At 34.1% G+C, this 23,059-nt stretch overlaps 1 protein-coding gene across 4 annotated transcripts in view; it reads right to left on the reverse strand.

The window, feature by feature from the left end:
- The window catches only part of LOC126970610 (teneurin-a), an 88,023-nt gene that overhangs the window by 43,361 nt on the left and 21,603 nt on the right, over positions 1 to 23,059 (reverse strand). For 3 of the 4 annotated variants that reach the window (XM_050816624.1, XM_050816626.1, XM_050816625.1), the window contains exons 3-4: positions 16,899 to 16,958; positions 3,600 to 3,850 (exon numbers count right to left, since the gene is read on the reverse strand). In XM_050816624.1, the coding sequence (XP_050672581.1) occupies positions 3,600 to 3,850; positions 16,899 to 16,958 (311 nt within the window). The remainder of the gene's footprint in view (positions 1 to 3,599; positions 3,851 to 16,898; positions 16,959 to 23,059) is intronic. The other variant, XM_050816627.1, reaches the window with a different exon arrangement.

Here is a 23,059-nt window from a genome sequence, read left to right on the forward strand (position 1 = left end):
AAACTACCACCCATTCCAAAAGAATGCCTCAGGCCTGAGAAGAACGGGCGCAACAAACTCAGCGGCCTTTTTTTTCATAACAAAATATGGTTACAAAGTAATATCGTACAATTAAACATATTATTTTATAGCCTGAGAGCGGTCACTCCATTCCCAATCTGTGTTATCATTAAGAGAGTCATTTATGCTATTACCACACAAACGTATTTTAACAATTCTTTCACAGTTTCTAGCAAATTCACTTGTGTGCCATTTAAATTAAATTGAAACAACAGCCAAGATGTTAATTTTTTATATTTTGCTCTTAATGATTATTTAGGACCTAGGTTAAGAATAGCGCAAATAGCCCTCTTCTACCAGCACAAATATTGTATGAATATCGGCAGCGTTGCTCGATAGCAATATATTTCATTTCCAATATAAAACTTTAACAGTTAAAGATTTATTTCTCGCTTCTATCTTTTATAATAAGTTACGTAAAGGTATGTTTTTCATTCGAATCTGGGTCAAAGGTAGTTATCACTCTAAACGTGTGCGGTAGTTGTTTGATGCTATTTTTGCGACCTCTTAAAAATGTCTGCGGTTAGATGTTGAGTTTTATCACAAAGTGTGTGCGCTCGATTGAATGACGAACCAAAATAACTGAATGAACATTCGCGCTCTTCCACACGTTCTGTAACAGGTAGTCGAGATGAGTTCAGAGACAAATTAAAATTTATTAGCTCTCATTTCGTGCGGTGAAAATTATATTTCTGTATGTTGAAAGATTTGTTAGGTCTACGTCCCAACAAAATGTGAATGCAGATAAAAAGTAACAGTGATCTAATAGACGATGATGTAGCTTCATGACGTTTTCCATATATACATATATATATTTCTATACTACAACTACACAAAATGGCTCATGGAGTAGTAGCATACCCCGACACGACCCTGGTGACAATATTTTATCGAGGATTCGCCAGCATTTCGTGGGTTTCACATTATAAGTTTTTCTTAATTTTTATACAGTAATTTTCGTTTATGTCTTAAACTACAAAAATTTGTCACAGAAGTACTATTAAACTATTATTAGTATTCCTTTTAATTGGTGTAACTATTCTGTTTTTTTTTTATATTATGCTCTTTACATTTTGTTTGCTGTATGGAATCATAAAAAATAAATATGATTTATACATAACTAATATAAAAGTCTTACTATTCGTGTTTAAAATTTCTACTAGGCAGTCATAAATCACCCATGAATTGTCTCAAGGTATCTGGCTATAATCACCTTAAGCCCGTCAAATTGTACAAGATCGTTCATGATAAAAATGACATATACAATATTTAATTTATTCTGAGTAAGATGAGTAAGCAGTGATTGCGCCTGGCTGATATATTCGTAGTAAAATTATATGAGACGCAGAAGTGTAAGATAATTTATAACGCGAACACAGGAGCGCTGCCCGAGGCACGCACCGCGTTGCCTTACGTTCAACCCATCATTTATATTTCTTCTGACGTTTGTTTTGTTTTTATGATCCTCTCTAATACCGTTTTAAAATCTAAACAAAAGTCTATTTCCATTGCAACATGAATATTTGATCAATTCATTTGCATCCCGAAGATATCTTGAATTATCTTTGGTGATTGGTTTTATATTCAGATGAAATGACGAATGCCATTGATTACTTAAGAATTGTGTCTTGTCATCAGTTAAACTTGTTCGGATACCTAAAAAGCTGTTAATTTAACTGTTTCTTCAATTTATTTTTAAAATAACTTCGAAATGAGGTCCCAATATTGTATGTTACGTTAATCTCAGCACGGAGAAATATTTCCAACGAAATTTAATCAAGATAAAAGTTTCGTTTTGGATTTCCAATCAGAAAACATTAGAGCTGTCCCTAGTTCAGTTAATATATCGCTGCGAGCAATACTCAGGGACAAATCAGAAAGATGTGGTTATAATTGCATTAAAGGAACTGGACATGATTAAAAATTTACGGCAAGGATAAAATAGAAATGAAATGAAGTCACGTATAATCCTCCAACGATAAATAAACCATCAGGGCGCTAATGCATTGGGAAATGTTTATATTGGAAACAATCTAATCTACATTCCAAACGAGTAAATAAAAATACAAGCTTAACGAAGAGACGGACGACCCGCTGTGATTAACTAAACAATGATATATTTTTTATATTATTATTTATGCATTTTGTTTCGGAGACCATTAATCATACATTAAGAGCTCCGCTCATAAGGTCAATTTAATGCCTAACTAGAAACATTAAGCCCAATTATGTAACATTATTTTTAGTTAACTATTTTACAATATATTGTATATAATTACTAGCTTTTACTCGCGACTTGGTTCGCTTGTAATACTCATATTTTTACTTTAAACACGTACAAACTGCTGTAGTTAGTACATTTTTATAAACCTTTTTTTTTAATATTTATTTCTTATCAAGTGTCTACGTACAAAGTTTTATGGTGTCGTCATTGATAATGACAAACTTCCACCCCTATATCAACCCCTCCAAACCTCTTATTCGCATAAAAGGTAGTCTATGTCCTTTTCCAAGTACCTGTACCTGTACCTGTAGTTCCATCACTGTACTAAATTTCATCAAAATCGTCTCAGTGGCTTAGGCGTGAAAGCGTAACAAACAAATTTACATTCACATTTAAATTATAAGTAGGGATTATATTGTTTAATATCAAATATTTTAGGTTTCACGATCAAATTGAATTAAAAAATGAGATTAAAGTACACAATTTTAATTTAAATGTTAGGAGACTGAGGTTTTTCTATGTCAACCTTATTGGATTAATTGTGAGTAATAAAGTCAATGAAGAATTCCAAATTTTCATTTCAGCTCTTAATCACTTTGATGTGTCTAAAATGAATATTTCATTACAGAGCGATATATATAATATAGCGCTTATAATTGTTCAAAACTTATAATAGCTGGCTGTAAGCCCGAAAACAACAAAGTCAAAGACAAGTTTATTATATTATAGAATCATTCCTGAATACTTTCAGTTATTGTCTATATCTAGCACCGATTTGGAAATAAATGGCATTTAGAAATTGTGAAATAATTACAGATACTGAATAAGATATTAAATAAATAACTACGACTTTATGTTTATAACTATTTTATGGGGAATATAGGAATGTAAAAATCCTTAAAATAATATGTTTTTAATATTATTTTAGTATCGCTACTGTAAACCCTGGAAGGAAGGCTGAACGAGCTGCCAGTTCTTTGGGTCAACGGATCAGCCTAGCTTTTCAACGTGGAAATGCTACCACTATTCCTGGTACACTTAGATATTCAGAATTGTTATATTGTATGTTATTGTATCAGTTTTAAGTAAATGCATAACGTTATCTGTTTCTTCTGGCTAACTTCTTGCTTAACAAAAGAATAAAACTCCTGAAATCTTAACATAATCCGATCGAATTTAATATATTTGTTCGATATTAGTTGACAAATAAAATATCTTTGTCTGCCATAACACTCCTCACACAGTTCAAGAAATCCCAAAGTTTTATCTTCTTTAACTAGTATTTGCTGACATATTTTGATTATAGATCACTTACCTATAAAATAGGCGAGCATTGCGGCCAGGATCACGCAGAGACATATCATGGCTATGGCCATACACTTCCACGTACATCTGTGCTGGCAGCGTTTGTCTATGTGGAACCGGGAGGGAGAGTACACGGGCACAGGGCTCGGCTGGCTGGCTCGCAGAGGGAACACGGGCATCACCAGAGGCTGGTTGGCAAGCTGGCAGTGACCACCGAGAGTACCACCTCCCATGCCGCTCGACATGCCTGAACCAGCAATCCTGTTGACAAAAGAAGAAATTGTTAATAAATCTTAATTTCCTTAGTAAATGATAACGATGCTCTAATTGAGCAAGTGGTAGGTTCCTTTGCACAGGAAGCCGGCTAGATTATGGGTACCACAACGGCGCCTATTTCTGCAGTGAAGCAGTAATGTGTAAACATTACTATGTTTCGGTCTAAAGGGCGCCGTAGCTAGTGAAATTACTGGGCAAATGAGACAACATCTTATGTCTCAAGGTGACGACTGCAATTGTAATGACGCTCAGAATTTTTGGGTTTTTTAAGAATCCTGAGCGGCACTGCATTGTAATGGGTATCGTATCAATTACCATCAGCTGAAAGTCCTGCTCGTCTCATCCCTTATTTTCATTTAAATTGAACTACCATTTACAAAAGTGTTTATACTTTGAAATGGGCATAACTAATAAATATGAAAAATCTGAGGCCGACTAATCTCCATAAATCGGCACTAGTTAATTAATTTATTCCGGGCCGGAATTTTGAATTTGACCTAAAATCAAGCCGTCCCATCAAACTAGGGAAGTCTGGATCCTCTCTTATTATTAAAAATAACACCATTGGCCAAACGTAATTAAAGTTTTGGCCAGAACTAAACACCAATTATCAAGCGAGCCCTGAGACTTGACGTAAAAATAATTGGACTGTTATGTTGTCCAACCATCGCATCGCTTGGGAAACAAAACAGCCGCTTGATAAGTAAATACCTCGTAAGACACAATATAAAAGAATAAAATACACAAGATGTCTGATCACTATTAGTCAGCAATTTATGTAGAACAGTTTGAAGTAATGTCCCATTTTCAACATGTCGTTAAGGTCATTAGTTTTTACTTATAAGTAAAACCCTGGAGATTTCATCATCAAATATATATCATCTATACAATGGTTTTATATTTAGATACTTACAATACATACAAGTTTAAGATTATTAATAAACGTTGAACAAACATAATATTATACCATATTTATTTCTACTATTATTATTAACAGGAGCGTGCTTATCATATAGGCAATTAGGCAGCGCCTACCTCTTTATGAACCTAAATAAATATAGCACTAGAGTTAAAGTTAATTTAGTCTAATTTGGTTCCGTTATTTTATAACCAAACTTCTATTTAACACTCACTCATAATTTTTTTTTACGCTAGATACTAAATACCTACGGTAAGCAATCTTTGCATATTCCAAAGCTCAACTACGACTAGTTAGATCCACAGTGCCTACCTTACTAGAAAACCAATGCACGCTTATGATTATTAATAGAAGGACAGGTAGAAATTTAGGATACCTCGTGGTCCCAACAACTGTTGCAAATAGAATCTCGGCCTGCGCCATATGGTCATTTTTTATCTCAATTAAAACGTATCATTATCTGAGATTCCGACAAAAAAGACGAGCGAAGCATATAACAGGTCGGCCTCGAGAACCCATTAATCAATTAAACGAAATTCCCTGACAATTCTTGTAGAGAAATTCATACCATATGGTGTGAGCCGTCTCGGCTGCCAACTGACTCTTCCCTGACATAATTACTTTTGTTTGAAACAAAAAATATCCGGAACATTATAAATAATTGGTTAATTTAGCAAGAACATGATTCAGTTGAAGATGTTTCGAGTACATTCAAATTGTAATTTTCTTTTAAACAATATTCGAGAGGGCGAGCTAAGATGAACAAATTTATTTAATCTCGCTTTGAGATCACAATTGGAAACGGGCGTAGTCGTTATGTGAATCACTACTTAAAAACTTGCAAATAAAAAACCTATTGAGGATTCAAAGGTCATAATTTGTAGTGGGAATAGTAATGATATCACAGATATATTTATATTTAGTAATAAATCGCAGTCCCACGTAACGACAAGACTTATTTACACAACATAAAATATTATTTTATCGTAGCTATCGCTTAAGTTTTGTTTTATTAAAATAAGGGACGAGACGAGCAGGACGTTCAGCTGATGATTACCATATTACGATACGCCCTGCCCATAACAATGCAGTGCCGCTCAGGATTTCTGATAAGCCCCAAATATTCTGAGCACTATACCTGCGCTCGTCACCTTGAGACATAAGATGTTAGGTCTCATTTGCCCAGTAATTTCACTAGCTACGGCGCCTTTCAGACCGAAACACAGTAATGCTTACAAATTATTACTTCACGGTAGAAATTGGCGCCGTTATGGTACCCATTATCTAGCCGGCATCATTTGCAAAAGGAGCCTCCCACTGGTTTGTCACATTATTAAAATGGTGTGTCACGAAATGATTCAGTGACGTTCCCTATTACTTCGAACGACTTTGATAATTGTTGTTCGAAGCATCCATTTTGGCATCGAGGTATTTATTTTGGAATGGGTGGTAGTTTTTTTGACTTTCAATAAGTGATGTTACATCCATATTTGAATTTGAATCCGTCGGAAAACTCTTCGTTGGGATTACCTTACTTTATACCTTTACCCTTTATAACAAATACATGATATAATTTAAAAAAGATTGCCCAAATTTAATAATAAATATCATTAACGTGGCTCAAACTAGTTACGTGTTTTGCTTAAAAATAAGTTTATTCAAGACAAAAAATGTTTTTAATTCTTCATGTAGTCGTAAGGATTGTTGAATAACCCAATATCTAAATAACTTAAATAACCGTAACTGTGTAAAGATTACTCCGCCCATTTGTAACTGTACTTTAAATTGATTTTTATAGAGTCTGCAGGTCTATTATCTTTTTGTGTTTTATTACAACCTTACCTTCCGACGGGGTCATTACTGGTTGGAGAACATCATTTCCGCGCCATATTATAATAATCATAAAGATAATTTGTTTTTGTTACATCAAATCGCATTCTACGAAAGTAACTATTTAACTACAATATGCTTCTCTGTTTGCAATATGAAACAGTCGAAATGATAGATTCACTGATTTGTATAGATGGCGAAATCAGCCTGTATGTTATTCTGTTTAATTTCGGACTAAGGTGTTCCGAGAACTATAATATTTCGGTGTTACTACAAAAAATAATTTAAACATAGCTTAAGCACGTGTTTTGTTAAGCAGTGACAATAACGACGTCTTAAATAGAGTTAATATTTTTCTACAAATGAATTAAGTTTTCTTTAGTGTTAATTCCGCCAATATTTGTTTTTAAAACAATTCGACACGTGTTTCGCCTCTAGACGAGGCAACCTCAGGACTTGTTGTCTCGCCAAAATCTGGCACGAGACTTGAGAAAGTAACGCCTAATTCAATAAATTTTCTTAATATTTTTCTATTACAAAAGAGTGTTTAGCTTGTGTTTAACTAAAAAGTTTAAAGCATAACCTAAACTGATGTGTCCAGGAACAATTAAAGGAACGCAATTTTCGTCAGCTGTCATCTATCTGTCACCATATAATCTTCCATATGAATATGATCTATCCGTTAGACACAACTTAGACAAGCTTCGACTCGTGTTTAAATATAAGCAATGTGTAAAGATTGTTGAACGCTAAACAACAGAAAGCACTAACCTGTATAAATACCACAGGACAGGCTGTTCGATATGTTTGACAGCAAATATTTTGTGCCTATTTGAAGCGCCACTCGCGAACGACCACCGAACTAATTTTGACGTATAATACAAATGGCTACGAAGGAACGTACAATACTCTGAAGTATTTTTACATATTAATTAATTTTGTTCGTTTTCCGTGTTATATATACTTCAATAATCAACGTAATAAAGTTCACAATTTTTTTTCGTAAATAGTTAGCCACCATCTATGTTGACCACTAGGTTGTCATCACTAGTTTTATTTCCGCAGCCTTTCACTACATGGCCAACAGCGCCAAAAATGGCGAATATCAAACAGAAACAAAAGCACTTTGACAGCCGGCCAGTTCAATGGTACATAGTAGACGTCAGTGACAGAAAGTCCATAGATTTATAATATAACTTTTATAAAACTAGTGTTAAACACGTGTTTAACTTTATGTAATAAAACAGTCTGTGTTTAATTTACCGCTAAGACCTAATAGATAAATTTAGTTTTTTGAGTTAATGAATTGTCAAAGAAGACAAATTAAGTTCGACGATAGTGGCCATTGTCAGACGAAATATTTTGAGTCGCAGACAGGAAAGTTAGTGAGATTTTGACAGCTCCTCATGAAGGCAACTCTTAATGAAGCAGTAAATAATGAGAAGAGGTGTTCCGTTGCGCGCGAAGAGACGCTTTAATTAACGCGAGTGTCCTTATTTTACAAGATGAAATGTTTTCAAGTCTACAAAGTATTACGTAGGCTAGCAATACAAGTGGCCTTTGATTAACAGATTTTATTAATTAACGGTTTTCTCTCAATGTAGGAAACGTCAGGAATTAGTTGTGGGATTGTAAAACATTGCAGTGCTTCGCCATTAACACAGCAGGTATGGAACTTGTTAAGCGTCAACGAGTCGTAGCGGTCTTTTAGTTTTTATGTTTACGATCGCGCGTGCAGCGGTCACTTCTAGCTCCGAAGCGGTTTGGCCGACCTCTAACTCGGAAACCAGATGATACAAAAAGAGCAAAACACAGGCACGGGCCGTGAGAACGCGTCTCCTTGGAGCGACTACTTCGACCATTTATCTCGAACAGTCGTGTGAGAATCGGCCGGACAGAAACATGCTTTTATTGCATAGCAATCTAAAATATAGGTTTGCGGAGGTGAGCGCTATGTACCTAGTCATTATAATACGATTATCGAACTTGTTTATTGATGTCTGGATCGAGATACAATGCCTAAAACTGTTTTTCTGCCAGTGAAAAGGCAGTTGTATAGAAACATATATCCTTTGCATATAAAATCAATACAATTTTACTTGTAACCAATGACAATATATTATTTTGGCTCTGCGTCTTTTTCTGTGCGTCTGTCCAATCGTCCTGCTGTTCTCACAATGTATCTCACAAACTGTTATAGTTAGACTTGTGACATTTTGAAAGAGTGTATTACGAGTACAATTGAGTCTGTTACAACAAGTAATAAAAATGAAGATGGTAAATTATATTTTCAAGTGAAACTTTTATTACATCGCCTCAATTTTTTTAAATCTATCGCATGTCGCAATACAGCCGGACGCGGAGTAGAGGTGCATTACATTATATTTTTATTTCATCAATAAGTAAATCATTTTTTTTTTCAATTATTATTCTTATATGAATATGTTTTTGTGAAAATAATTTTACTTGCATCATAGTTTCATAAAAGGTTTTTTAGTAATATTTTTGTACAAAGCGATAAAATGCGAGTCGGTATCGACTGAATACTTCTGAATAACCACAAATTATTTTAAGTCTTATTAATATAGCTGTGTATTCCGTTGATTCTGTTCTAAGCCATACTAAATATTAAGAATAGTTTTCTAAAATTTGAGATGTAATTTAGAAAGTGAACACTCAACCAATGTTAACAAAATACAACACGAGAGCTTTTTTACATCTCCATTATTTACCGGCGTTCATACATCTTGTTCATACATCGCGTGTGTATACATTACGTTGCAACAATATGTGTATAAGAGTTTCTGTAATCGTAGAATTGAATAGTCTTTTGTTAAAACTGTATTTGTGGGTGTGATGAATGGTACATTCAAAATCTGTAATCTAATTATAGTATGAATTGAATGAACAACATTAATAATAGGTCAGTGGTCGGGTTTTGTGTTTATTGATATTTATAGCGCGGTGTCGCCAGTGAACTTAGTCATTGTTTTATGTCAATTATTTCATACATGAACATATTCAATGTTATTTCGTGCAACATATTTGTTCGATGGGTAATTAGATATTGAACCATGATGTGTGCAATTATTATTATTACGTTGCATTTGTAAGTGTATTTATTGTGTTCGAATTAATAAAACTTTAGTGAAACATTATAACTTTATTTATTCAAATTCAATTATTCAAAATATGATGTGACCTCTTATTGAAAGTCAAAACCTTCCATTCCAAAATGAATGCCTCAGACCTGAGAAGAATGGGCGCAACAAACTCAGCGGGCATTTTCCATCAAAAAATATAAGTTATATTGTACAATTAAACTTCTTATTTAATAGCCTGAGGTGGTCGCTCCATTCCCAATCTGTGGAATCTGTTTCGGACCACTCGGAGGTGCTTCATCAGGTCACACAACCTGATGCAGTGGGTTTGCGGTGATGTATTGGTTTTGTTTTATGAATTAAATATGTAACTTGAATCATATTTTTTTAGCGGGCAAAGCAGAAGTCCGCTTGAATTGTCGGGGATCCAGTAATCTGTGATCGGTTCTTTTACCTGGTGTTGCAGAAGAATTTGAGCGGCGATGATCACTTAACATCAGGTGACTTTTTTTTAATGAAAATAAGGGACGAGACGAGCACGATGTTCAGCTGATGGTAATTGATACGCCCTGCCCATTACGATTCTTGAAAGACCCAAATATTCTCAGCGGCACTACAACTACGCTTGTCACCTTGAGACATAAGATGTTGTCTTATTTGCATAGTAATTTCACTAGCTACGGCGCCCTTCAGACCGAAACACAGTAATGCTTACACATTACTACTTCACGGCAGAAAGAATGGTGATACCTGTACGCTTATTTGTTATTCCATAAAAAAGCCAACGTAATTAAATTATCCAAAGTCTCATGCTCTGTATTGACATTAAAAATTCAATACACAAATATTGAATGTTTTAATTTAACAGTTATTTTATCCGTCAGCTTATCAGAAAGTTTTATTCATTGCAAAACCGACCCTTGATAATAATATATATTCATGTAAATCGATTGATTCTATCTGTAACGACCAAGAAGCCGCTCCCTCATTGCCAAACACTGGTGTAAATTTAAAGAAACCCCCGCAATTTAAAACGAAATGTGTAACAATGGTTTCACCCCGCTTTTACAATTTCCTCCCTCAAACGGTTTTTATATTACAAAGTCATGAAGTAAATTAGTTGATAAGAATCCTTGTAATTCCTTCAAAAATAAAGTAAAATACAATTATAAGCATAAAAATTTAGAGTAAACACCAGTAAAAATCGATATTGGTATAAATGTTATGCGATCACATAAAAGTCTATATTTGTGTTATATAAAAGCATAAAAGGCATTTATTTTCTCAAAATTAATTCCTTTAGAATTCTTTTTGATGTCATTTCTAATATACTAGACACTATTACCGCTTCGAAAATAAATGGCGCTCTGAGAGAGAACAAGCAACGCAAAAAACTCTCCCAGCATTTTTTTTTGCGCTCTTTTTAATCAAGTATACAATATTGTATTGGCATAAATAAGAAGACATAAAAGGCATTTATTTTCTCAAAATTGATTCCTTAAGAATTCTTTTTGATGTCATTTTTGATATTCTTGATGATTTTCATTTTACAGATACTACTACCGCTTCGAAAACAAATGGCGCTCTGAGAGAGAAGAAGCGGCGCAAGAAATTCTCCCAGCATTGTCATTGCTATTGCTATAAAATAGTCATAGTCTAGTGCCAGGCTGTCGGATCACTTAGATATTCAGCTGTGGACCAGTAGGATTTACGACAGAGCCATTTTTTAATAAAACATTTAAACTTATATATAGGTAATGCCTGAACAGTGGCTGGGACTTTATTATACCCTTCCCAGGTATTTACATTTCCCAGGTCTAAAATTACATTTGATAGATTAAGGTTTCCCGGGGCCTAAGCAAAGTTGTTGTACACAAAGTTTATTAATGATTAACCTATTTAGTATAGAAGCTATATAAAAGTTCAAGCATTTATAAAATACTATACTTAAATACTTATAAGATAGGTATGTGGTAAGGCGGAGCGGCTCAACTTCGTTCACACCCATTCAATTAATTATAAAACATCTGAATACTTCTTTCCTAATTGGAATCGATAATCGTCTTCGAAGACGGAATGCTAAGCCTATTATTAAATAATAATAAGAGACATTACTGGCATGAATGTAAAATTATTAATAATAAATGAAAAGACATTAATTTCCATTTGAGGCAGCTGGTGCGACGGGTCATGTAAACCTCGTCAGTAATGGCCGTCTATAAATTTGCATTTCGTACAATCTCACTCGTACATATGTACGCCGGGATTAAAATAGGTGTACGTAGAAATCATTGAACCCGCCACTATTAATAATAACTTTTATGACACCATGTTTGTTTTACTTTCCGGCGCGAGGCACGGTGAGGTAATATCGGAATTGAATCATGAATGGAGAAGGGCTGGTGATACGCCACACTCAGCTATATTTAACAAATATAATTTTCCTGGAAACCCAGCGCGCGACGGAAGCACTAATAAATAATTACCTTCGAGTGCTTGGTAAGCGTCGTATTCAGGTCGGTTTTAATTATAGTATAATTTTTAGATTTCAAACAAAATTTAACTTGAACAAAAAATATATAATTTTTTATAAACTAACTCCCAGTTCAGAGTCGAGAATCGACACTTAAAACTAAAACTTTACTACCAGTAAACCCACCCAAACATTCATAAAATTATATTTTAAATGAAGTTTAAATATTTTTTCCGCATTTATTTAGCCTTTTTCAATTCATATTTTTATTTTTATTGTCATGTAGGTACGTAATTATTATTATTTCTTTTTTTTTAATTTTAAAAACATAAATTTTACCGACGGACATTCTCTCTTTCAAAGATAGAAAACTGAAATCACGTCTAAATCTGTATTTTGTAGTCTGTTCTAAGGGAAGCTTTCTATTTGTGAAATGTTTTTTTTTTTATGAAAATAAGGGAGACGAGCAGGACGTTCAGCTGATGGTAATTGATACGCTCTACCCATTATAATACAGTGCGCTCAGGATTCTTGAAAAACCCAAAAATTCTGAGCGGCACTACAAGGGCGCTCGTCACCATGAACTGTTTTAAAATTACATTAAGAGATTATCCCGAATACACAACACTAAGTCATTTCTGATGTTATTTATACATCCAGTATATTTCGACTAGTTTATCAATGAATCCGCTGTAAATTTAGACGCCATAAAATTACTCTAGTGTGATCTAACTGCGCCTTAGGCTTTATCACAAGAATGAATGGAGGCGATAGCTGCGAACTGCGATACAGAATAAACGGCCAATTACGTGTTCGGAGAGCTGGGACCTACACGTAAATAATTGTGCTCATGCGCACCGAGTAGATTGCGGTAAACAATATTCCATTAGCGAAGCGCTATGGCGACCGCACCTCTAGGTGAGTTGAAGTCGGCCATAATACTTACGAAATTTCCATACGCAAAGGCGACCCGTATGCGATAGCGATAACCTTTTATTACGAACTTGTCGTTTGAAGATATTATTATGGTAATGGCGAAGGAATGCAAATTCAGCGCGGCAATAGATTCTGTAAGAATGGCGCTAGGTGAAGTCGATATGATTTAAGTTTTAGAATGAAATTTAGTGGCATATTTAGCTTTGAATATTTTATGATTCGATTTACATATATATTTAACATTTCAGAAAGAAATGGTAACGACGTGTTAGTAAATATTTCATTGGCAGATTTGATGAAACAGTGAAAATTAAGATTATAAATGGTCTACATTGTTAAATTATTGTAGTTTTATATTGTTGTCTTTTTCTCTTATAGTGATAATTTATATTAAATAGATGGTTTTGTATTAAATTTTAATACTAAGCATAGTAATAATTGTCATTTAAGCTGAGTTTCACGGGTCCGGGCCTTCTGGAAACCAGTTTTACAGTTTATAACTGCAACGAACGCGGATGAGGGGATCTATTCAGCATAATAGATTATACACTCCATAGTTAAGTCCAAAATTGTATCATTTTGTGATTATGTTGAATAAATAATGTCTATGTCTAAAAAATAATGGCCTGAATCCCAGAATGGGGCGCGTACTTGAGAGATAACTATCGCGATACAGTTCGCTGCGAAATGCGTCTTAACTAAGCGTCCTGCCATTGTTAAGCGAAGCGGAAAAATGGTTTTGCAGACGTATCCTCTAGTCGATCGTATTTTACCCAAAGCTCAATATTATTTCGACAGCGGCACAAAGAAACGGAAGGCCCGTGCCGCGCACTGCTTCGGGCGTCGCTTAGCTTCAAACAATATTGTCCTCCCTCTAACTCCCAGTCATACTGTAAATATTTCTCATGATTCAAAATGTTATCACATTCTATCTTCGTCGTATTATTTTTAAATGGAAAGAGTTCACTCAAGATGTTTATTCTTTTGAATGTTTAAAGGTACAGTCTCTTGCTGTTAGACAACCGATAAAAACAGGCCACGAATGTTAGTTTAGTGTACGTGACAAGCTAATTCTAACACTAGCCATTTCTATGATTTGTGTTAGTGTGCGTGAATTGCTCAAACTAGAGGTTAGTTCTAAAGTCTATTATTTTCGACGTTTTCACAGCTGTCATAGTCTTTCTAGACGTAAAAATGATGTAAGGGAATAATGCTAGTATTTGGTATGAATAAACATTTTAGGCGATGCTACTCGTATAAAAAATAATCACAATTATAACATTATCTCAAAGTGATGAGCACAGTTGTAGTGCAGCTCAGAATATTTGGGGTTTTTCAAGAATCCTGAGCGGCACTGCATTGTAATGGGCAATGTATCAATCATCATTAGCTGAAGCGTCCTGCTCGTCTCGTCCCTTATTTTCATTAAAAAAAAACAAGTTATTACTATAAAAGATTTAAGAGTTAATATAATATATATGCTATTGTTAAAAAGCGGCATGAAATAAATAAAGCAGTGTACCCATTATATAAATACTCGTAGTTTGCTGGTCGGGGCGTGATGGAACCATTGCACTCCATTACATTAATCCCGCTGAATTTGCGCGATCCCTTCTTTGAATTAAACTATATTGAAGTTTTCCTTCATCTACATTTTTCGCCCATATCCAATTCATGGGCCGTGAAATGTATAAAGGACAATTCCATGCGTAATATTTTATCAATTAAATACGGTTGGGTTCGGTTTCGTTATTACGCGGTGCCATTTAACAATCCGCAATATATTATGTGAATTTATTATAAATCAAAATGTCGAATTTAACGTGCCTTGTTATTGTGAGCTCTTATGGCGCATTTTCAAATATGTCATCCCTCATTCTTTGTGAAAGCAATTTAAAAGTCAATTTGTTTGTTATTGTCGTGATTGAATTAACACTCTAAAATGTTGTGTAGAAATCAGAGCAAATATTAATTAAAACGAACACTTGAAGGGGTCACGAGGCAAACAAAACGATTGTTGGTAGCTATTATTTCACAGTCGTTATTCTCAAGTGGCAATGGCGGACGAAGCGACCAGTAAACTTGCACCAATGCAGCGCTCCGAGCTTCGCTTTACGGTTGACCGAAGCAAATAAATGATAAGGGTATCGGGTCATTGGTTCCCTTCCACTCGGATAGCTACAGCTCCGTCTTAACATTTAATATTTACACAAACAACCGTTGTTTCAAATTATCCGAGTCCAATTATAAAGGTTCTACAACAAGTTATAAAAGATATTCTATTTGTTCTTCATTATTTAGAAAATATTTAATGTTGCTGTTATTTCAATTTTAGAAAGTGAAAACTTCTTTAGCGGCGTTGAGCACTTTTCTTGGGATGGGTATAAAATGTTAAACTCGGGTCATGACACATGTCCTGATCGAAAATTCGTAACACAAGTTTATACAATGTTTTGGTACCAGGCAATCATAGTTGAAGAAGAGATTGTCTTATGTATGACCCGAGTACACCTTAATATATTTTGACGTCATGCGCACGAAATATTACTACATAGATACCAGGAGAACATAAATATGGTAGCGGTGATAGCGTAGATAGAAGATGAACAATAATGTGACAGAGACACAAAAATTAGATTGGTATTGAGAGTAAGCGAGAAACATTTGTTTGTGTTATATATTTGCTATCCCTTTCGCGTATGCGATTTTTGTGATTTTTTTGCGATTTAAATCTTTTTTTTAAAGATAAAGAAAATAAATAAAGCCTGTGCAGGAGTCATAATATATATCTTTTAAATATTTGCACTTAAAATGTGCTGCCATTTTTCATTTTGATATTTACAAATCGCTCAACAGTTCAACGCTAAAATCGTGTTTGTTAAGTAAGCTTAGGAAGCCCGCGATACACGTTGACCAAGAGCGGGGCCCATTGTTAAACCCTTTTGTGATTGTTCCTTTTTTGAATAAAGATTTTTGTATTTTGTATTTGTAAGATATAAGAAGGAATATTATTAAAACATCTGTAAGTGGCTTACGGACTTGAACAGCTGAATGCACTTGCCAATAGAATGCAATGCATACTTATAATTCACTCATATTGAATATTTTTGTGAGATTATAATATGATTGAATACTCATTTGACATTTTAAATTTAATTGGCCACATTCTCTAGTGTATGTCATCTAGTTTGATATTGACAACAAAAGTGAATTAATTAAATTAATAATTAAAATCATTTTCCCACAAATTATTTAGAAAAGTGAAAATTATTACAGTTATTTGCTTAACTGATATATTATTATGAATGAAAAAAAAATGAAATTATTATCAACTTTACAAAAAAGGGACTTGCAAACATAGTGTATTAAATGTATAGGAAGTAACTACAAGGTATATTACGGTATACTAATTAAGAGATATATCAGACAATTCTAATAATGTATAAAGAAATTTGTATGATAATTACTTGAAGCTATTAATAATTTTAAGACATATCTTGTTCTTCATTTATTTTTTAAAAGGAAAGGAATTATGTTTAGATAACGAGAGCATATTGTAATAAATGAGTGTAATTACAGATGCCCGTGCGTTGGAGACGTGTAATGCACGCTCGCCCCAGAGCGTTAACCCTTCCAAATCAAAATGGATTAATGCATCTCGAGTGTTCCATATGTTATTGGTGTCTCTAATTACGTTCATAGTGGAGTTAGTTATGGTAATGATCGGCAACCTTCGCAGATATAGAGCTTCGTAGTCGACTCATTAATACTTACGGCTCGGCATTTAGGGTCTGTAGGGCGAGCCATTCGTTAGTAACGCCCGATGACGTGTACCTTGGACAAGACCAAAACCATTATTAGAAATATTTCTCTCTTCCAAATTGTGTTGACGTGGCTTTGAAACATTCGTTTTATTGCTTACCATGTAGAAGTGGACACGGAATCTCATTCTACCTTTTCATTTTATACGGTAAGCGTAGGACAGTAAATTAAACCAAAAAGACATTCCTCTGGTAACGTATGTATCTCCGCTTAGCTCTACATTGTGGTAAAATGCATGAATTTCCGGACGTAAACAAACGTAGTAGACACGCGAGGTATGCCGTACTGCGAAGTATTAAAGGGTAACTAAAAGAAAAGGCGTTTCGTGGTAAAAAGTGAGTTAGGGGCAGCTTTGTTTGTGGTGCAAGTCAAGTGTTTATATAAGTGTTGCCGAGAACGGAACGCGGCCTGCCCTACACGTTTGTTATCTCTTGGGGAGTCGGGCTTGGGACAAATGGAGCCATCTTGTGTGGTCTAATGTTTGGCTAACTCTCACCGCATATGTACAGTTCAATATCGGTAGTGACGCAGCATTGAACTACATCGCTTCTTCATCTTTACTGCCATTTTGAAATTTAAAAAACGAATAATTTACTTAAAAAATATCATATTAAATAGTACTAAAAAATTTAAATTTTTTGAAATTTAAAATTAACATCAATTCCTGCCTTATACACGATTGATTTAAAGTTATATAAATAAACAAAAAACTTATTTGCAAATTGAAAACTGGATAATTTTATCAAATTAACGTATTGTCATCGGTCCTCGATAAATCTACGAAGATTGAACTAAATCTGGCCGTTAAAAAGTGGGTCAAAATCGCGCACAAATGAGTCGGTTACAAACAAATATGTATACATACAGGTGAACCTAATAAAAAGCGTTTAAGAATAAATGCAATACCTTTGTTCTGACAATAATTTTTATAAATATAGGGGATATTCTGAATTAAATTATTTATAGCGTCGTATTATGGTTAATAAATTATCTAAATCAAAGTGTACATTGAAGATTTGAGTACACGTTTGTATATGTTATTTATGACTTTGAAAACGAGACAGTGTACAAACTTCCGAATAATAAATATTTAAATAAGGACTTAAATACATTCTGTATAGGATATGTCGACATTACATATTACTGCGGTCATGCGGACCGCCTATTCATTACTGTTATTTATAGGTGTCAGTGTCAAACAGGCCTTGTATTTATTCGGTTGGTACGACGACGGTTTGTTTATTTAAAAGGGTTAAAAGCTAAAACAGCCAGTGTCGATAACGTCTACTGATCGGTTGGAAGTTGAAACGAAATGTAAACGTGCTGTCACAGATTCTACTGATATTGTCTATGTCAACGTCGAGGATTTATCTGTGGCTTGGCGTGACGAAATATTAAATACTAAAATTAGAAATTCAATAAGGAAACGTTCATTGAACTTTGAGAATTTGAAAATGTAGATCACAATGAGATTACATCGTAATAAGATGTCTTGGATCATTTATACGTCTAGATAGACTATGGCAGCTGTGAAAAGGACGAAAAAATAGACTTTAGAACTAGCACAAAGTGTCATACAAATCGCGAGTGTAAGACGTAGCTTGTCACGCACACTAAACAAATATTCCTGCCTGTTTTTATCGATTGTCTAACAGCAAGAGACTCTATATAGACGTATTAGTTATCTAAGCAAGATGTATTGTTCCAAAAATATTCGAATAGAATCAACTTTGAGAAAATTCATGATATTTTTAGTGTTCATTTATTCATCGTTTGTTTAGTAATAACTTGAAAAGTCAATGAAAAAATTCATTATATTGTTGAGCGGAACATAAGCCTATAGGGCATTGAGACAACGGGCTCAATCAATACCGAGTAGAGACAATAGGCATCTCTTATTCAAAACGGAAACTATTAGAGTCGTGCCATTGTGTTCAGAGCCTCACCTTACAAGTAAATTATTCAAACGAAAAGTGGTTTGTTTCCTACTAGATAAGTTTTTAAAACTGTCACCGATGGAACTTTTTATCTATGTATGAGAAGGGAATGCAAGCGTGTCGATCGATGTCGACTTGAAAGATTTACGTCGAACTTTGTGACGGTAGAATCGTTATCCTAATCCTGGATTATCCTTTGTTCAAAACATCATATTATGTTGCTCATTACATTTATCCATGTTTATATTTTTGATGACACGTAATCCTTTCCAAGTCACGCATTTCGTCCTCACGTATTTCATTTTAAGGAGTTACACATATTATCTGATATTAAAACGAAGTAATAGTTTAAAAAATAATGTTTTAAGTTATTAATCCATTATTATTACTTACTACTTAGTATACTTATTAAAAAAACTATAACTGTTTTACGGGGCTCACAGTAAAATTTGGTGTTTTTTTTAAGACAATAAGGGATGAGACGAGCAGGACGTTCAACTGATGGTAAATGATATGCCCTGCTCATTACAATGCAGTGCCACTCAGATTTATTGAAAATACCAAATATTCTGAGTGGGTCTACAACCGCGCTCGTCACCTTGAGACATAAGATGTTAAGTCTCATTTGCCCTGCAATTTCACTATCTTCGGCGCCCTTCACAACGAACCACAATAATGCTTACACATTACTGCTTCACGGCAGTAATGTGTACGGGGTGGTACCCATAATCTAGCCGGCAGTCTATGCAAAAGAGCCTCCCACTGGTGATTCGGATATCATCGTTATATCGATCGAATTCTTAAAACTTTTATGTATAAATCTTTTCATTAATATTATATAAGCCCTTTGATTTTACTCATAACTGCACATATTATTTTGTTTTAACATTCCTACGACGTATATTTTTGTTTTGTAAGTTGTATTTTCAGTTAGTTTAGGTTAGTCATTTTATAGAATAGAGATAGTATTATTTTCATCAAGTTCCCATAAAAGAGTGAAAATTCAAATTGTCACCTTAATATAATATAATACATAAATAACATTCGGTGTCACACCTTAATATTATAGTAAACTCAAAGTGTATACCATAATTTAATAATTTTATTCACGAGTCCCCATTTAATGAAATGATTGTCAATAACGTAGATGAAAGCTTAGGAAGCTAATTGAATTTCCTGTAGCGAGATGCGGCGAAGATTTAAAGAATACAGACTCGTATGTTCCATATCGGTAAAGACCCCATATTTAATGGAAATACACTAAGTGATTCAATCTCAAGACTTTAAAATCAATTTCCTTCTGTTTTCAAGTATGTGTATTAGCTTCTTTAGTGGAGTACATATAGATAGGTACTCTTATTTACTTTTAGATGTAGTTCGTTGGTGAGAATTTAATATTTTACTCTAACTTTTCAATAATCTTGAGCGGCATTGTATTGTAATGGGCAGGGCGTATTAAAATTCCATCTACTGAACAACCCGCTCGTATCGTCCCTTATTTTCATTAAAAAATATTTATTTTTTCACGTAGTACTAGTTAGTGATTATTTAATATTGATATGAATTTAGAGAATTATTTTATGTATTTTTATCAGTATGCATATATTGTAATTGAAAAGATTTGTGAAACGATATAAGTGTAAATGAATTTCTTGCCCCTTTTTCTTATTAAAGTCAAACCCTTTACGAAGTGGCGGTAAATTTAATAAGAAAAGCAATTTTTTGACATTCATAAGTGTCATTTCCGGGACCTACGTGAATAAAGTGATTTTGATTTGATGTTTTGACGAATTCTTATTTACTTTTTCGTGAACTACAAATAGCTCTTCGTAACATAACTACTTTGTAATTAATATTGTATGTGAATCTATAATACTTTAGTTGTTATGTGGACGATTATATTACTGATTTGTATTTGTACTACTTGATTATTTTATTACGAACTAGTTTAAGGTAGTTATTTTAACTCTTTCTTAAAGGATACAGTGTTGACAAAATAAAAACAACAATGTGTTCCTGTAAGAAAATATTTAAAAAGTAAATAAATAAATATAGAGAAATTATATATTACTGTTTTTTTATATTCGTAAGATACCATATAACATTAACGATATAATTAAATAGTATTGTTAATGAAATACTCTGTTTAGTCTGATTGTCGACTAAGGTGTTACATAGATGAGCATGATAGTTTAGTGTCATTCGATACTCCTAAAATAAAGTGTTCAGCTTGCGTGTAGAAGTTTTCACTTCAATTTCAGTGTCACATATTGATATGTTAACAATTTGTCTGTCCGTTCGATATAGAAATAATTACTTGGTTCGCTGAACTTCCATCCGGGTGACCAAATATTTGACATCAAACCTCTTAGAATTTCGATCGCGTCTTTGAAGATGAAGGTGAAATTCATCCATGCGTAACACTCATTACTGATTGCCTTGTAAATTGATTTTGTTTGACAGGACCTTTATAACGAATATAATTTGGATGTTGAATGCTACCCTAAAACTGATCTAATATGAATGTTTATGAATATTTTTAAAACTGTAGGAGAGATATTGTGTAGTTTTGCCCATTAAGAAATTCTACTCGTCATGGAGAGGAGGAGGAAAAGAGAGTAGAGTGGAAGAGGAAAATAGAGTAGAGTGGAGGAGGAAAAGATAGTAAAGTGGAGTAGGAAAAGAGAGTAAAGAAGGAAAAGAGAGTAGACTGGAGGAGGAAAAGAGAGTAGAGTGGAGGAGGAAAAGAGAGTAAAGTGGAGTAGGAAAAGAGAGTAAAGAAGGAAAAGAGAGTAAAGGAGGAAAGGAGAGTAGACTGGAGGAGGAAAAGAGAGTAGAGTGGAGGAGGAAAATAGAGTAGAGCCACCAAACCATGAGTGACGCAGGAAGATGACCACGTTGCACATTTACAGCGTTGTCATTTTGTTTGTAGTGCTCTTTAATTATTATTTTTTTATCTATGAATAGGATGTTTCTGTACATTCAACCTGCGTATCGGGAAAGAAAAAATGTTGGTCGAGCCACATTCTTTAACTGTAGGGACTGATTTAGAGCATCTTGTTTAATGACCATAAGGAACAAGCTTTAGGTCTTCTTGACGTGAAGCAGACCTAGAGGGAATCTTCATTTCTCGCGATGGTTCCTTTTATTTCCGAATAGGTTCTTTAATAGCAACTTTAATTAAAAATGGAAGTTAATAAATTATCTGTATTCATTTTCAGCTTTGTTTCAGTATTAAAAACACTAGGCTGTGACAATTTGCCAAAATGTACAAAAAATGTGCATCCGGTGTCTGTTGTAAGTTTTAGAATTTGATACTAAAAAAAAATTGTATTTCTGGTATCCCACTTCTGAAACGTATAACCTTATCCAATTAGTCAGGTAAAAAACATATAATGCTCAAAAATAACTGTTTGAGGTACTTGACACAGTAGTGGCTCCTGAAGTTGAGAGCGTGACGATGTGGTTAAGAAGGGGTCTGCTATCCGATACTATCTGTCACAATTGCGTGCACCTAACCGTCACATGCGATACCAAGCTTGTGTTTGAACCTTGTTAACACGTTGAACTCACTCCTTGTACATTAGGAATACGGCGTCAAACGTATCCGGTATCGATCATCACTCGTCCATATCGAATTGCTGCTATTAACAACGCGATGAGCCTGTTTTGTTGAGCTATATAAAGTTTTCGTATAACGGGACGCAAGTTCTATTTCTTGATTTTGATGATAAAATATTATTTCTCACAACTAAGCTTTCGTCCTCTATGTTTACTAAACATACATTTCATTGGCCGTTTCAAAATAATGAATGATTAGTTAATTAAAAAACAAAACAATGAAAATGCTGAGAGACAAATTTCTTAAAGATAATTTTGTGACAAGACAACCAAGAAAGTATAATCTATAATTTTCACTGAAACAGTTGTGGTCTATTACTTTTTATGTAATTTCTTCTTTTATTAGTCACTCTCCCTCGAATGTGTCGAAATTAAGCTCAGCACAATTGGGGACGACACAGATGGCACAAACTGCTCGTCGGAGTCGGTTACCGTCGTCACAGCGTGCGCCAAGTATAAAAATATGATTAACGAGAAGGAGAAGTACCGCACATCCGTTAGTCGTCAATCTTGTCTATACGAATAACTAAGCTTAAAATTATATTAGACAATACC

Source organism: Leptidea sinapis, chromosome 21 (assembly GCF_905404315.1).
Source record: "Leptidea sinapis chromosome 21, ilLepSina1.1, whole genome shotgun sequence".
In the NCBI taxonomy this organism is placed as follows: Eukaryota; Metazoa; Arthropoda; class Insecta; order Lepidoptera; family Pieridae; genus Leptidea; species Leptidea sinapis.